The sequence below is a fragment of the Pezoporus wallicus genome, unplaced genomic scaffold, assembly GCF_028554395.1.
Source record: "Pezoporus wallicus isolate ANWC-B61680 ecotype Strahan unplaced genomic scaffold, APGP_CSIRO_Pwel_v1 contig_4722, whole genome shotgun sequence".
Taxonomy (NCBI): Eukaryota; Metazoa; Chordata; class Aves; order Psittaciformes; family Psittacidae; genus Pezoporus; species Pezoporus wallicus.
This window is the reverse complement of record NW_026641840.1, coordinates 2,539,983-2,556,873: the sequence shown is the minus strand read 5'-3', so window position 1 is coordinate 2,556,873 and position 16,891 is coordinate 2,539,983. Positions and strand designations below refer to the sequence as shown.

The following is a 16,891-nucleotide window of genomic DNA, read 5'->3' as shown; positions in this document are numbered from 1 at the left end:
ACACACAATCCATAATGGAAGCGGGGTGCTGCCCTTAGAGAATCCCAGAGCTGGGCGAGCTCTGTAGCTCCGTACAGGTCATTTCAGTATTGACTTCAGCTCCCTAACATACAGCACCCAGCATTCCCCTCTGCTCCCTAGAGCCCACTGGGAGTAAATAAAGATTGAAGAAAGAGAAGTAAATTAGCAAACCCCAGGTAACGAAGGGTCTGTGAAGTAATGAAGTAGTAGAAGCACAGTATAACTACTGTGATTTTCAGCATGTTGCAGGGTCCAGAGCTCAGGAAGAGCTGGAATGTTTGGGATTGTCTCTGTGATATTTTTGTATCCTATTTCCCTACCAAATGTGTGATTTCCCCTTTAGGCCAGGGTCCTGGGAATGTAGCAGTATCCCTGTGTGCTCTTGTGCATCCTGGCACAGGGGACACCCCTCCAGCACTGTTGGCTCCTTGTTTCCTTATAGAATCATAGAATGATAGAATAGTTAGGGTTGGAAAGGACTTTAAGATCATCCAATTCCAACCCCTTGCCATGGGCAGGGACACCTCATACTAAACCATCTCACCCAAGGCTCTGTCCAACCTGGCCTTGAACACTGCCAGGGATGGAGCATTCACAACTTCCCTGGGCAACCCATTCCAGTGCCTCAGCACCCTTCATAGCAGGAATGTTGGTTCATTTCTTTCCTTCCTTTCTTTCCTTCCTTCACATGGTGACCCCACACTGAAAGAGTCTGGAGTGTCTTCTTCTGGTTAACCACATCACCCCCCTTGCTTTCTGACTCCTCTGGTATCCTCTGGTTTAGGGTGACATAGAAAACAACCTAAGTGCCCAACAACCAAGTGAATGTAAAGGAAGCACCATCAGTATATCCAAATCCTGTTAACCTTAATAAATGGAGGTCATGGAGGTATTTCTTCAAGAGGAAAAGGGAATGAACGAATGAATGAATGAATGAATGAATGAATGAATGAATGAATGAATGAATGAATGAATGATGAAAGACTCAGAAACTTAGGAAACCCCTTGGTAATTGGCTCAAACCTTTTTTCCCCTTCCCGTGTCTCTTTCCCACTATGTTTATAGCAGAGAAGAATAACCAGCACTTGTTTCTGCATTTCATATTGACCCTGTGCTTCACAGAAGGTTTCCGTGGCTTTCCAGTGCCTGCTGCTTTTACTGGGGTAAAGCTTGAAATACAAATCATACCTGAATGTGTATATGGTAGAGGATGGTATAAAGTGTCGCCTTTGAATGCTACTTATTTCCACCCCCACTACAAGTTCTGCTTCCTAGATACAGCTCTATACAAAATGTGAACCTCTGTATGCAAAAGTAACTAAGGAAATGCACACCTCTTAACTAAACTCTTTGTGTCCCATCACCTGTTCGCCACCAAGTCTGTACTAGTGAGATGTGCCTCACTGGGTGAGGGTTTCATCCAGAAGCTGTGGGGTTTGGTTCCTGCTGATAAATCCTGCTGGCCCCATGCGGGGGCAGCCCAGTGCTCTGTGGAGCAGCTGAGGGGCTGCGATGCCAGTTGAGCAGGAACAGAGGGAAGCTCTCTTGTAACGAGCTCTTTCCACTTCCAGACAGATGTGGGGGGATTGAGATACTTCCCCTCGAGGTGTGTGAGCAGCATATTAACTGAGGCCCCAGTGGAAAACTCCCTTACTGGTACTGGGCAGTCTCAGATGCTGCTTCTTTGGCAGTGCCAGAAGACTCCATCCATTGTCTTCATTATACACGATCGGACAAGGGGTGATGGGTTCAAACTGAAACAGGGGAAGTTCAGGTTGGGGATAAGGAAGAAGCTTTAAGGTCCCTTCTAACCCAAACCATTCCATGGTTCTATGCCTTCACTTCTCAAACTGCAGCAGGTCAGTTTAAAGCTTCTTTGCTTCGTGGTGAGGATTTTCTTCTTAACAAAAGAATCACAAAAGGACCAGGAGTCAGCAATTGAGGAATAATCATTGTGCTGCATAGCAAGAAAGTTTCAGAACAAAGTTTCTGTGCAGCTGAAGGAACGTGTGTTATCTTACCCAAACACGCCTGTTGATTCCAGGAATGCTCCAGTGTTCTCAGTTTCTATTGGAACTGAGCTTTGTTTTCAGCCTCCAGGTGCCTGCTGACAGTTTTGCTGTTGGTAAGTCATTTTCTTCATGCCTTAGTAGAGATTCTTCTATTTTTTCCAGGGATAAAAGGCACATGCTATCACACTAATATGTTCTTCGTCCTCTATATCCAACGTCAAACTTCAAGCGGAAAGAGAAAGAAAGAAAGGAAAGGAAGGAAGCAAGGAGGAAAGGAAAGCTTTCATACAAATCTGAGCAAAGCATGAGCATAACCAAACATCCCTCCTTTCTCTTATGTGAATATTGCCATAATGATGCTGAGATGCCCTGGCCTGACAACTGCCAGAGCTAAAGCACTCGTTACTGACCCGGTCCTAATTACAGCAGTGATGTTATGAGGCCAGGTTTATTATACTCATAGCTTGCAGAAACGCCCTTCATTCTTCATCAAAAGCCCTGTGTCTGTAAGCAGTGGCTTGTTTTGTAGCCGGGTCCAAGCATCCTTACAGAATACAGCTGTGACTGCACAGGCTCCTCCTTGATCTAATATTTGAGGCACACTTGCCACTATTGTTGCTTCTTTTCAGCCTCCATAGTCGCTATAATGCGGTCCCTTGCCAGTTGTTTTTGCTGACTGGAGATAATGACTATAATCAGGATTGCTTCTTCTATGCCAGTGTGGCTTGTTAATAAAAACCATTCAAACCAGTTTTTCCCTGAACACAACAGAAATCAGCTATTCTTTATTTCAGTGTTCGTTATCCATCCCAAGGCTCATTCAAAGGGGTCAGAAAACCTGCAGACCTTCTTTCTGAGCTGCACTACCAAGTCTTCCCCTATTCTCTCTTTGTCTTTTGCTTCTTTCGCTGTCCTTTTTGGCTCCTTCTGATCAGGTACCAGCATTCCTTGGAGGTTTCCCTCGGCACTGAATGTCCTTCTGGCAGGGCTATTTTAATCTCAGCTGATTCCATTGCCTGTGGCCTTGTAGAGGCAGGCAAGGGAGAGGAAGACCAGGAGCTGCTGTGGTAAACTTGGCCACTGAAAACAAGACTCAAACCACAGACGTGCCCTGGACAACCAGAGATCAAGGCCCTTTCAAATGGCAAAATCCTCTCTATAATTCCTCCTCCCCATGGCCCTGACAATGGCCTGCGGACAGGGTAACTCTCCCTTGTTTTCCTTCAACTTTACTCTGTGTAGAAGAGAGCTGATGTGCTCATCAGCCCCAGCAAAGTTCAGATCCTCACTGCTCGGAATGCAGTCCCCTCTGGATATAGCACGTTCTCCTGGATCCCACTCACAGCAGCAGAGAACAGGCACAGGAGAGAAAGGGCTGGTATTTTCCACAGAAACCAAAATATCCATGATAAGTGAAAGCCTCTGGGATGTGTTTCCTACCCTGTCTTATGGCTTGTTCCTGAAAGCATGTCAGTTGTCCCAATTGCAGCAGAGATTCCACTGGATTGAGAGGTCTGCACGGTATCGGTGGTAACGGCACTGAGCTGGTGAGGCACTCAGACACATGAGTTTGGACAGATAAAATGGTGTTTCCATAAACACAATCCCTTTCTGCTCAAGGCAAATAAATCCGATGGTTTCCACTCTGCTCCAAAACACCCTCCTCAGCAGCACCCTGCTCCCCACCAACACCCACACTCAGCTTCAATGTCGGGTGATGACCCAACTGTATTATTCCCAATATTCCTGGTCTCATTTCTCCATCCAACCTGCACTCACCATTCCTTTCTGGTAGAAGATAATAATTAGACCTGTATTTTCCCAAGGAATACCTTTGCTCTTTGCTTTCTCTATTCCTGAGCTCCTCTCAACATCAAGTGGTACTTTTTCCTGTTGCTCATCCCTGCCATTTAGCCTTCTTCTGATACCTGCTCTATATGCAGTGATAATTATTTTCCTTCAATGGTTTCCTTCTTTCTTTCACTGATACCTTTGTTTCTCTCCGTGTTTTATTAGGTTGTTATTTTCTGTGTTGGTCCCATCTCTTCTTTCATTCTCATTTATGGGAGTTCTGACCATTCATTCTTCATTAAAACACATTTTACCCAATCACTGACCCCACTTATTCTCTATATACACTTACATTTTCGTGCTGAAATACTGTCCCTGCAAACATTTGCAGCACTTCAGAGTTGTTCTGTTCCCCTTCAGTACATTCATAGCCAACTACATCCACACTTCTATCATCAGTATTAAGAAAGCTCCTTTAGGGTCCACATGTTCTCACCACCGCACCGCTTCAGTGTCCAAAGTGACGGCTGAATCCTTGTTAATGGTTGTAACTCTGTTAGATGGAAAACGGTGTTTGTAGTGAAACAGTCCCTGTGGCTGCCAGGAAGAGTGGGGGAGATGGTTGGGTGTTCTGGGGATGCTTGTACAATGGCCTTGAACACTGCCAGGGATGGGGCAGCCACAGCTTCTCTGGGCACCCTGTGCCAGCGCCTCAGCACCTTCACAGGGAAGAGCTTCTTCACTATGACACAGAAGGATGCAGATTGGACACCCATACCCTATCCTTCTCCAAAGTTTGCTTCCATTAAAGGGGTATTTATAAGCATTAATACATTGCTTGTGAAACGTATGTGTCTAAAACAAGACGAAGGGCAATAGGATGAACCTTTCGGCTGCTTCCTCCCACCCACCCCTCTACCACCAGCACTAACCATAGAGCTGACCTGTAACCGCTGCACGCGGGTTACTTGAAAACACCCCAACCCTACTACGTGGTGTTTTCGGTGCTTGTTGTACAGAAGGGTGGCTCTCGAAGGAAGCACAAGCTGGGTCTGAAATGTCAGTGTGGTCCATGCCCCATCCCTGCGGGGCATAGTGTGCAAGGCCAGGTTGGACACAGGGGCTGGGAGCAAGCTGCTCTAGTGGAAGGTGTCCCTGCCCGTGGCAGGGGTTGGAGCTGGAGGAGCTTTAAGGTCCCTTCAACCCAAACCATTCCGTGATTCCAAAGGGCCCTGGCCCAGCTCCCACAAGCAGCTCCCCCGGGCACCCCCTTTCCGCTCCGCTCCCCGCTAACCCGGAAAGGCTTTTCCCGCCAGTCACGGCGAGCACCGCCCCCTCCCTCACCCCGGCAGCTGATTGGAAGAGGGGCTGTCCGTCAGGGGCAGGCTCCGCCCCTCTACGGCTTTCCCGCCTTCCTCTGCGCCTGCGTGGGGAACCGGCCGTGGCTGCCGTGGCAACCCGGGGCGGGAGGTGAGGCCGCAATGGCCGCAGCCCTGAGGGGAGAGAGGGGCAGGGGGGATTGGTTGTATTTGGACGTGGGGGAAGCTTTCCCACCCAAAGGGGAGGATGCGGCGGTGGGCGCTGTGGAAGGGAGGGAAGGTCCTGCCTGTGGTACACGCGGTGTCCCGCAGGGATGAGGCCGGTGGGTGAGGTTTGCCTGGAGCAGCACTGAGCGTGGGGCTTTGGCAGGTCCTGACACCGGGTTGAGGTTCAGGGTGTTCATTTTGTGCTGTCTTGTTTTGTTAGGGGAAATCTCAAGAGTTTCCTTGAAAAGCTCCGGAGTTCTGGAATCTGAAAGTTAAGAGGGGTGAGGCAGCTCTGCTCTGGAGCCACGCTGGGAGAGCTGGGCTGGGTCAGCCTGGAGAAGAGAAGGCTCCTGAAGGGGAGACCTTAGAGCAGCTCCAGTGCCTAAAGGGGCTGCAGGAAAGCTGGAGAGGGGCTTTGGACAAGGGCCTGTAGGGACAGGCCAAGGGGAATGGCTTTAACCTGCCAGAGGGGAGACTGAGATGAGCTCTTAGGCAGAAGCTCTTCCCTGTGAGGGTGCTGAGGCGCTGGCACAGGGTGCCCAGAGAAGCTGTGGCTGCCCCATCCCTGGCAGTGTTCAAGGCCAGGTTGGACACAGGGGCTTGGAGCAAGCTGCTCTAGTGGAAGGTGTCCCTGCCCGTGGCAAGGGGTTGGAACTGGATGAGCTTTAAGTTAAGTTCCATTCAACCCAAGCCATTCCCTGATGCTATGGTTTCACAGCTGATACGATGTGGCTCACCTTCCTCCTGCTGTAAGGACTAGCTTTAAGTAGTTTTTATTTCCCCTCTTTCAAGTTGAAGAGGAATGACACCAGTGCTTTGTACAGGATGTAACCTGGTGCATGATTATGTGTTGCAGGGTCCATCTTCAGAGCTTGATGTGGAGTCCCACCACTCTGTAAAGACTTAGCCATGGTAATGCAGGTTTGATTCTTCTGAAGGGTATTGATACTGCTTTTTAAGGAAATGGAAATTAACATCCGAAAGGTTCCTTCCCAGGGCTGCAGGGTATAAACTGACCTGCCCAGATTCACTTTTGTGTGCAAATACGCACTGAATGAGTAGCTTTTCTTGTTCTTGGTTACAGGCTGTAAAATGTAACACAAATCCCATAAAGCCTCAAATCCTAATGCTTGTATGGGAATGAAGGTGCTGCACACACATGGCTTTCCCAGTACGTTTGAAGAGTGTTCAGAAGTCACACTGGGCTATAGTTTAAAACTCATAAGAGATCAGGGTGAGAAGTCTGATATGTGTGACTTCCATCTCTATACACTGAAAAATAACCATGCTCTGTTCAGCATCACACATCCTCTGGCTGCCTGATAAATCCTTAAGGAATACTGGGATTCCTTATGGAATTGGAATTCCTTAGAGAGCTGTAGCACCAAGTTGACTCTGGCACCTCTGAAGGTGCATGCACACCCACAGGGTGTTATTTCTGACAGGCTTTGTGATGCTGTAGCTTGTTGGCTTCCTGTGTTTCTTGAACCCCTGCTCTTAGGTTGTTGCTCCCATGTGTGAGCTGACTGCAGGTTACAGCTTACAGATGCGACATCCCATGAGAGATGGCAAAGGGAAGACAAGGGAGTTGCTGGCAGCGCTGGAGAGCTTTTCAAGTCTGGAGGTTGGAGGTACCTGCTGCAGAGGGGCAGCAGGAGCAGTGAGGGTGCTGTAGGCAAAAGGCAGTGCCTGCTCCTCACTGCAGACTTGGACAGTTTGTCCTTACATGTAAGCACCTTTATTCTTCGGAAAGATGAGCTACAACCAAATTGTGAGCAGGAGCCTCCCTGTGCTCACAGAATCCACCAGAGGCCCTGCTGGAAGCACATGAACAGGGAACGTGACTCAGGTGACTGCCTGAACCATCTGACATAAGCATCTACTCTAGGAAGTGTGCACATTCCAGCACATGGAGTATTCAACACATTCTGTCCAATTGAGGTCTGCAAAAAAGGCTTGTCACCTTCTCCAGTGCGTGTCTGGGTTCAGGTGGTTTGCAGGCTGCAGGGCTGAAGGTCTGGGAAACAATCTGCCCTCTGCCACAGCGCACACTCTGTTTTCTGTCTTTGTTTTCCCTCCTGTGGGTAGTGCTCCTATGTGCTTTATATGGAAATCTTGACTTTGTTTCTTTATCTGTACATATGTCTTCACATTGTGGTCCTGGCTGACTCTGAAGGTTGTACCCTGACTGTTCTCACAGCTCAGAGCACAAATGTTTGTCTCTTTTTGCACTCTCCTGAGCTGTAAGGGACTTGTTAAAACTGATACAGTGAAAAATGCCATTTATATGGCTTTCTCCTAGTTCATGCCCAGCTGGCAGTTACCTGTGGCCTTTCTGGCTGTGTCTGTGCTAATTCTTCCTAATGAAGTGCTTGGATCTGTTTAATTACAGTGTGCAAGCAAGGCAAGTAACAACAGTAGCTGGACAGATGCATTGAGTGACTTGGTGTGTACTGAAAGTGCTCTTGATATTGGACCAGAGATCAAATCCTTCCAGTCCCTTACAGTGTGTAAATACTCCTGTTCAGCCTTTTCTCTGGGCTGTGGCTCCATCCTCAACATTCCCGGGATGCTGCCCACCTCCTGGCTCCATGTTGCCATTGCCGTCACCATCACAGCAGCAATGGGAGATCCCTTTGGGTCCCTCGCCCTGCTTTTTGTGGGTCCCTCGCCCTGCTTTTTGTTGCTCTGTACCTGCAGCAGCATCTTCCACATGCACACACTCTGGGCTTGTTGTGAGGAGTGTCCAGGATGGATGAGAGAACAATCCAGGGAGTGAATTGGGCTCTGGCAAATCTCTATTGGAAGCAAGAGGCTGGACTTTCAGGCACCAGCACTAATCACCTGGAGTTAACAGGAGCATTCTTTTGCCCTGCTTTATGGCTTTGGTAAGTCTTGGCAACACCTTCCTACATAGAGAGTGGCAGAGCTGCTCTTTCTGTTTGTGGTACTGCTAATAGCACAGAGCAACTGTGTCACAGAGCCTTGGAAAGGCCACAGCTGTGGAAAGGAGACCTGCTTTTCTGGTTTATGATCCAGAGCCACAAGTAGACATGTAGTAGTGGATGAACAGAGGCTTAGTTTGCATCAGGATTGTATCTTAATGCATTAATTACAAAAGCTATTGGGAAGAATGGATGATTTTCATTGCGCAAAAGGCTTTTTTTTTAGCCAGAGAGAAGCACAAGGAAACACTCATTAGCTCTGTCTGATGCTTTTAAACATTATTACAGCCTATAGAGCAAATATGGATTTGGTGAAAGTGTATTAATACTTGTGAGTCTGTGTATAAAATCGCCACAAAGTACAGGAGTCTGTGGTGAGGGGCTCGGAGCTATTACTGTGAGTCAGGACTCCCATGCAATGGGAACAGTTGTTCCAGGATGAGTAGGGATCCTCTACTGAGAAGTGAGACAATAAAGATGTGGATTAATGGAGTCTTTCTGTACTCATTTTCTCTCTGCAGGCAGGTAAACGCAGCAAACCCAAGCGTGGCAAAGGTAAAGGCGCCAGTAAGAAAGAGCAGAAGGTGGTGAAGGAAGTGGATATCCTCAGCCCAGATGCCATGCTCAATGCTTACTACATCTGCCACAATGCTGCTGCCTGCCTGGAGTTACGGGGCTTTCCCTGGCCTGGCTCCCCCAAAAAGAAGAAAAGAAAGTAACTGTCTGGAAGGTGAAGGACTTGGAGAAAACCAGGCTGCCCTGGGAAGAAGAGACATTTCTGTGGATTAGACTCTAGTGATTAGCTCATATTTGGCCTGTTGTGTCCATACAAAGACACTCTTATTATAGCTCCAGACTAGATTGACAAATGGTGAGTGACGCTGTGCTGGTGCATTTTCAGCTGTGGCATTTCACCCTCTGGTTCTGTGTGGAATAAAACTTGCTCTCTGTAGTCTGAAGGGTTTGTAGTGAAGTTTGCTTTACCCAAACTGATGTTGCTCTTTTATGGATGGGACATACTTCCCAACAGTGTTGGTGGAAAACTGAGTTCAGAAAGTGGATACCACAGACTGACAGTGTTAAGTATGATTTCTAGAACATCATTTTATCTGTCAGTCACCTGACACTCCACCTCTGGGTCAGCAAAGAGCCATGAGATGCCATCTATGTGGTTCACCTCATTCTGAACGAAATGGCTACATTTGGTCAGATAAACTGTACCTGAAGCTCTAGTAAATTACCACCAGCTCTCCTTTGGCTGTAGTTAAAATCTGGAGATCTAGCTTAGATGTTGTCAGTGATGCTGTTGCACAGTCAGAGGTGATGATGAATTTCCACACCCTTAGAGCAATAGGTCTTAGCCCAAAAACCCTGTTTGGAGATCACAAGCTTTGTGTTGCAGTAGGGAATTGTTTCACTCCATTTCCTCCATGCGTGTTTAACATAGCCTTTGGTCTGGAGGAATAGTTGGGAAAAGAGAATCTGCAATAGGCTAGAGCTGCTATAAGGAGAGGCGTCCCAGTTCTCTTGGATACCTGAGGGACTGTGAGTATGCAAGACTGCTCTCCACATCAAGCAGCACTTTGATGTGCACAGAAGTATCACATCAAGATTTCAGTTGGTTTCTCAGGGCTGAACATCTGTGGTGGCAACCTGGCAGGGCAGCGAGCTGGCTTTCGAGGCCATTTCTGCTTGACTCCCCTGCAGAAAGAGGTGCAGCACCTTTCCAGCTTCCAGGTAACTGTTATGGATAATGGAAGAGTCGATTATTACGTGATTGATCTAAACCGATAAAGGCCTTGTTCTGTATCTCAAGCTTAAAATGTTCCCTCCATCAAGAGGTGTAGACAAGGTAAAATCATAGTTTTGTGGCACTGCTTGTAGGCCAACCACCATCATTATGTACTGCACTACTCCACTCATTTCATAGAATCCCAGACTTGTTTGGGTGGGGAGGGACCTTAAAGCTCCTCCAGTTCCAATCCCCTGCCACGGGCAGGGACACCTTCCACTAGAGCAGCTTGCTCCAAGCCCCTGTGTCCAACCTGGCCTTGAACACTGCCAGGGATGGGGCAGCCACAGCTTCTGTGTGCACCCTGTGCCAGCGCCTCAGCACCCTCACAGGGAAGAGCTTCTGCCTTATCTCCAACCTGAACTTCCCCTGTTTCAGTTTGAACCCATCACCCCTTGTCCTATCACTCCAGTCCCTGATGAAGAGTCCCTCCCCAGCATCCTTGTAGCTCCCTTCAGACACTGGGAGCTGCTGTGAGGTCTCCATGCAGCTTCTCTTCTCCACGCTGAACAGCCCCAGTGTTCTCAGCCTGTCTTCACGAGGGAGGTGCTCCAGCTTCGGTGTGTCTTCATCTACCTGTCAAAGAAGTCATGATGGGTATCCCATTTCCTTCCTAACTAGTCTGCAGTTGACATGTTCTGCTGAACCAGAGATGTGGTTTGCTGTACCAGTTTGTCAATGTTGTATATCAACGTGTCGTCCTTGGCATTTACTCCTGTTCTTGCTTCCCCATCACCCACCAGGAAGTCTCTGGTCACAGCATACACTTGCAGCTATTTCCTTTATCAGTGTTCTAAAGGAAGAGATCTCTTGCAACCACCTTGAGCTAAATGTTTAAGAGTAAATTTACCAAAGAACATTTCATTTTTGTATGATTATTTACCACACAGAGCTTTAAGGGACTGTTTCTGAGCACTGAGGTAGGAACTGCTCAGCATCATGGGGCAGCTCCCACCATCACTGTCAGTGTGGGTCCCAGGGGCAGTTTTGCAGGAGAAGTTGAAAATGAACCCACTTTAACAGCAACTGCAGCAGAGCAAGTGTTTGGGGTAGTAACTTCCTTCTGGGCAACTTATTTCTCTTTGTCAGGGACTGTAGCGATAGGGTGATGGGTTCAAACTGAAACAGGGGATGTTCAGGTTAGATCTTAGGCAGAAGCTCTTCACTGCGAGGGTGCTGAGGCGCTGGCACAGGGTGCCCAGAGAAGCTGTGGCTGCCCCATCCCTGGCAGTGTTCAAGGCCAGGTTGGACACAGGGGCTTGGAGCAAGCTGCTCTAGTGGAAGGTGTCCCTGCCTGTGGCAGGGGTTGGAGCTGGATGAGCTTTAAGGTCCCTTCCAACCCAAACCAGTCTGGGATTCAATGATTTCTCTAGTATTAGGGCTCCCTTCGTGTTGCTGGTACCAAGCAGTCGTGCACAACCTGTTGCTCTGGGCAGATGAGGTTAACGTTTCCTGTAGGAAGCTGTACACCTAAGCTGTGTGTTAAATATACTCTGGATGTTGATGTGCATGTTTGTGGGTGAGCTGCAGTGATGGGCAAAGTCACAGGACTTTTATGTGAGTGATGCCTATATCCATATAAAGTTTAAAAAGGTATTATTCACCACATTTGGTATTTCAAGCTGTATGTGAGCAGTTTCCCTTCTTTTACTCTTTCATTCAGTCAGCATTTCTGTACTGCCTGGCATCTCCTGTTGTTTATTTTCACATTAACAAACACATTGTGGTTCTTAATGATAAATAAGAGAGGCTTGAGAAGTGACATGGATCCTTTTGTCTCACTTCTCATTTTAAGAAACGCTCTGGCTGTCATTTCCTGACTTCAGAGGGGAATTCTGCTCATAAATGGTATCTCCATAATGAAGAGGAGGTTCCTATGGTGAGTTCTTAAAGAGAAACTTCCATCCAAAAGGCCTTATTAGATGTTGGCACTACACAGTGTCAGAAGAAGTAAATAAAGTTTTCAGTAAGTTAACTCCTCTCTCATCTACTCATGGCTGTGGCTGCCCCATCTCTGGCAGTGTTCAAGGCCAGGTTGGACACAGGGGCTTGGGGCAAGCTGCTCCAGTGGAAGGTGTCCCTGCCCATGGCAGGGGTTGGAACTGGGTGAGCTTTAAGGTCCCTTCCAACCCAAACCATTCCATGATTCTATCGATGGCTTATTTGATCTTTCTTGGTCTGAAAAAAAGGTCTGCAGAATAGATCTACCCCAAACCCTCATCTGATCGGATGGATGCACAACCACAGTACATATCTGAAGGGGGCCTATAAGGATGATGGGGAGGGACTATAGTGATCGGACGAGGGGTGATGGGTTCAAACTTAAACAGGGGAAGTTTAGATTGGATCTAAGGAAGAAGTTCTTTACTGTAAGGGTGGTGAGGCACTGGAATGGGTTGCCCAGGGAAGTTGTGAATGCTCCATCCCTGGCAGTGTTCAAGGCCAGGTTGGCCACAGCCTTGGGTGACATGGTTTAGTGTGCGGTGTCCCTACCCATGGCAGGGGGGTTGGAACTGGGTGATCTTAAGGTCCTTTCCAACCCTAATGATTCTATGATTCTATGATGCAGCACTTGGCACGTTGGATACACAGTAAGAACTACTTGGATTGCCCATTCCATAGCAGGAATGATCTGGCTCCCTTCTTGTTTACATAAAATGTTACTATCTGTGATAACTTCTGTGGGTTTGTTTTCATGGCAGTTCAAGATAGCCTGACCAACCTTCTTGAAACCATGATGTGCTTATATATGCAGGGAATTTGTATTCTGTGACATTGGCTTTTGATGATGCTGGGAGTTTCCCATCCTAGATTTAACGCATCCTTCACTAGATATGGTTGTGGAAGAACAAGGGGAGATGCTTTGCATGTATAAGATGGATTTTTTTACATCGGAGAACTGTTGATAATTCCTATTTCATGCCTGCAGGGTTTGATTGGGATGTAAATAGGTTTTATCAAGCCCCCAAGACAGCAGAAGTGAAGGCTGGATCACAAGGGATGCAGGTGAATGATGTCATGTGCCTAGTTTTCTTAATCTGACCTTTCAGGGGAAAGTGAAATCTCTTGCAACATCAGTTGCTCCATAGGAGAGCTTCCTAAGGAGAATTGTGGTTGTTTTACAGCTTCTGACATGACTTGCAATCTGCTACTGGCAACAATCCAGTGCTTGAAGAAAATGCCAACCAACCCTTATGAAATCACTGTGTCTTCTATTACTACTGGTAGTAGTGTCTCCTCGAGTGATCTGTTTTGTAACCTCACCTTATACTTCAGCTCTTCAAGGTAAGTAATGCTCTACTTATTATTTAAAGCTGAAGCTTCCACTAGTGATATCCCCCCCATCTTGTGCTGGGGTATATCAGAGCTTTCTAAGCATGAGGCTCTTTGTCTCACTCCAGTAATAACCACTGAGCTTGCTATGGTGTCCAACTCCTTTCAAATGGTCTCCTTGAAAGCAGGAGTCCTTCTGTCACCTGTTGTGTTGGGTCCTGGGATACTTTATCCAGGAAGCCTGGCACCTGAAAAAATAGATACAATATTCTAGGAGTACCTGATAATTATAGCTCACCCTTTGGGAACTGTCCAAGGAGTAGGTCTGTGTTCTTAGAAATGCTTCTATCGATGCCTCCTCCTTTCCCATTGTCTTTATGCATGTGGCTTGCATAACTTCTGTTGGCATCACCAGAAAGCAAGATAGCAGAATAGGAAACATTCCAGGCTCTTACACTGCAGCTGGTACTTTGCTTTTCTTGACTAGAACCACAGTTAGGGTCTGCTGCAATGCTTTGACAGGTCTTAAACCATTCACAACCTGGCACTGCAGGCTTACCTGGAAGAGGAGATCAAAGGAGCTTTAATAGTTTGTGGGATTTCAGTCCAGGGACTTTTGGGGGTGTCTCTGGTGAGCTTCTCTTGTCATGTCCCAGGGTCATTCAGCTCTCAGGTAGCTCTAGAACTGTTCCCACACCTACAGTGGCAGAGCCTGAGCTCCCCAGCAGCCATAACCCCCAGTTCATTGCTGTCTTTACAATGACCTTTCATGAAGAGAAAGTTCTGTCTCCTTTCTCCTAAAACTTCTTCCTTTCAGCTCTTTAGGGTAAGAAATGCATTATTCCAGCCTTTCATTCCTATGCTATAGTTTTTAAACCTGTTATTCTTCTTGCTTTCCTCTGTGCTTCACCAATGCTGCTGCCTCATCAGCACAAGGAGACAATTCACACCTCCAATGTGCAGGTTTTCTTCTCACATGTTGCTACATGAGAGTCATAAAACTGAGACTTATGGGATTAAACTGTCCTAAATCTAAAGCCTGCATCAATGCGTGGACTAGTCCTTTAGATTCGCATAGTGAGAGCAGTGCAGGATGCGATCCCTCAGATTAAATGTATGCAGAGGCTTAAAGCACCTCTGGGTGTGTTGGTTCAGGTACAGAAACACTGAGTGAGCTCTATCCCACTCTCTATAGGTTCATCCTGAAAAAGCAAATTCAGATTTAGTGTGGGTACAGAAATGTGATTAGTTCAGGGAAACCAGCATGGCCATGGCTTGGGGTCCTAAGGAATTTGGGCTGAAGCCCATAAAAATGGGTATGAGACTTCTGTGACTTCAGTGCCTTGGATGCTGAAGGTAGAACTGTGGGGATATTCTCTCTGTCTGATCTGTTAAAGGAAACCACCCGGCCTCGGCATCCTTGTAGAGAGAACAAAAATACCTCCTGCCTTGAGCATGGCGGCGGCTCCAGACGCGGAGGAGCAGTTACACAGTTCCTTGGAGAGGAAGCGCCGTCGTCTCGAGCTTATCGCTCCTGCACAGTTGTAAACTCAGCCCTGCTCACTCTTGCTAATAATAGCCAAGTGTAATTGTGTGCAGGCAGCCAGACCAGCCAGGGGAAAACAGCCTCTTTAGCCAAAACTCGTTGAGTAATGAAGAAAAGCAAACATAAATATCCAACTCGGTGTAGTCAGTCTTCAGTGACTGCTTGGGGAGTTTATATCCCTAAGAAAAGCAGATTGGGCATGAACAAGGACTTGCAATGGGGGGATTTGCAGCCCTGGGCAGAGGGCGTTGCAGCAGCACGTTCTTCCTAATGCACTGCATTAGGAAGACAGGAGCTGATCTGAGGAAGTGTAAACACTGGGGCTGGACACCCAGGCTCACCAGAGCAGTGCTGGCCACAGCCACTCCCTCCAGCTCCGTCCCACAAGTGAGGACTCCATCAGGCTTCAGCAGCAGCACAGTGCTGGTACAGGACAAGCCTAAGCATCAAGGCCAGGCTGAACAGAGCCTTAGGTGACATGGTCTAATGTGAAGTGTCCCTGTCCATGGCAGGGGATTGGAACTAGTTGATCTTAAGGTCCTTTCCAACCCAAATCAGTCTAGGATCCTATGGAAATGAGATACTTGAGTCAGGCTGCCCCTGTCCTAAGAACTCATTAAGTCTTCACCAGTGTGCTTGAAAATAAGCTGCAGACAAAATGTGAGAAGAAAGCCTCCCTGCCAACAAGTTCCCAGCTCATTTCTTCATCTTTTACAGTCTCATCTTTGTCTCCCATTATCTATTTTTGCTGTAAAATCTACTGCAGTTTGGTGCTTTTGCAGGGAACATTGCAATGGGCACTGAAAAGCTATACATAATAGCCGAAGTGGGCTCTTATGTGCTACTCCCTCTCAGTAGTTGTTACTATTACTGCTTTTACACAGAGATGAGAGAATGGCACTCATCCAGCACTGCTGCCTCTTACTTTTAAATGCTCTGGGTACTGGCAGAATAGAAACAATCACTAGATGTGAGAAGCAGAGAAGTTGGCTGCCGTGGGGCAAGCCCAAAACCCACACTACTTTGGTTACTGGTTGCTGCAGACAGAAACCACAAGTGAAGCTGCTGTCTCCAAGACACGTCATATGTCACTTCTGTTGCTGCACGTTCAGACCCCATTTTGTTGTATAATCAAATGCCAAAACAAGGGTCTTAGCCCCAGTATTTGGTATCTTCTAGATCTTCACATCATGCAACCCTTCTCTCTGCTGATGAGAGAACTGAGGTCTCCAGAGCCCACGGCATGGATCCCCTTTCTGCTGTAACTCTCCCTGCTCCCAAGGGAGGCTTAAGGATGTCTCAGAGCCCTGCTGGTCTGGGTGAGTATCCAAAACAGAACTCCAAAAATAGGAAGCAGGGCCCTAAAATTGTTTATTGTTGACCAAGAAAATGAATCTTGACATTAACTATTGAACCGGGGCCTACAAGAGACCTGGAGAGGGCCTTTGCACAAGGGCCAGTAGGGACAGGACAAGGAGAATGACTTTAACCTGCCAGAGGGGAGATTGGGATGAGCTCTTAGGCAGAAGTTCTTCCCTGTGAAAAGTGAATCAGTCACTTTTCTATGGGCTTAAGATGAGAATAAAAACTGTATGGAAGACCACTTTTTTTCCTGATGATATAAGATGCCAAGAGCCCGAGACTGCACCTCTTCCAAGCACAGGCAGCCACCAAGTGAAACCAGGCAGCAGAGGTTTTAACTCTGAGTCAGCTAGGGCATTTTGTGGCATGAGAATTGCTGCCAGGAACACATGTGCTGCATGAACACATGCAGCTCCAGTGTGCCAGGGATCAGCCTTCCCGTCTAAGCCCAGGGAGGTAACAGACCCTTGTTTGTTGTGATGTTTGTTATAAAATGAGCAGGAGTTGGTCTGTTCAGGAAGTCCTAAAGCTTCCCTGAGAAACTTTTTGGACACTCTCCCTCCTGCCCACATTGGCTGAGGTGATAGGAGCAATGTATTGGATTGACTTGCTCCATGAGATGC

At 47.4% G+C, this 16,891-nt stretch overlaps 2 protein-coding genes across 5 annotated transcripts in view; one reads left to right on the top strand and one right to left on the bottom strand.

Annotated features, from left to right (window-relative positions):
* TNPO3 (transportin 3) overlaps positions 1–16,891 on the bottom strand; it is a 179,696-nt gene that overhangs the window by 158,579 nt on the left and 4,226 nt on the right. The gene's annotated exons all lie outside the window — the stretch shown is intronic.
* Positions 6,147–9,104, top strand: SMKR1 (small lysine rich protein 1). 2 transcript variants are annotated; one of them, XM_057425482.1, is made up of 2 exons: positions 6,147–6,262; positions 8,817–9,104. In XM_057425482.1, exons 1-2 carry the CDS (start codon positions 6,260–6,262, stop codon positions 9,012–9,014), a joined length of 201 nt encoding a protein of 66 aa, XP_057281465.1. In that variant the 5' UTR covers positions 6,147–6,259; the 3' UTR covers positions 9,015–9,104. The 2 variants fall into 2 exon arrangements, with proteins under 2 accessions (XP_057281465.1, XP_057281464.1); XM_057425481.1 differs by lacking the exon at positions 6,147–6,262 and adding an exon at positions 8,079–8,238.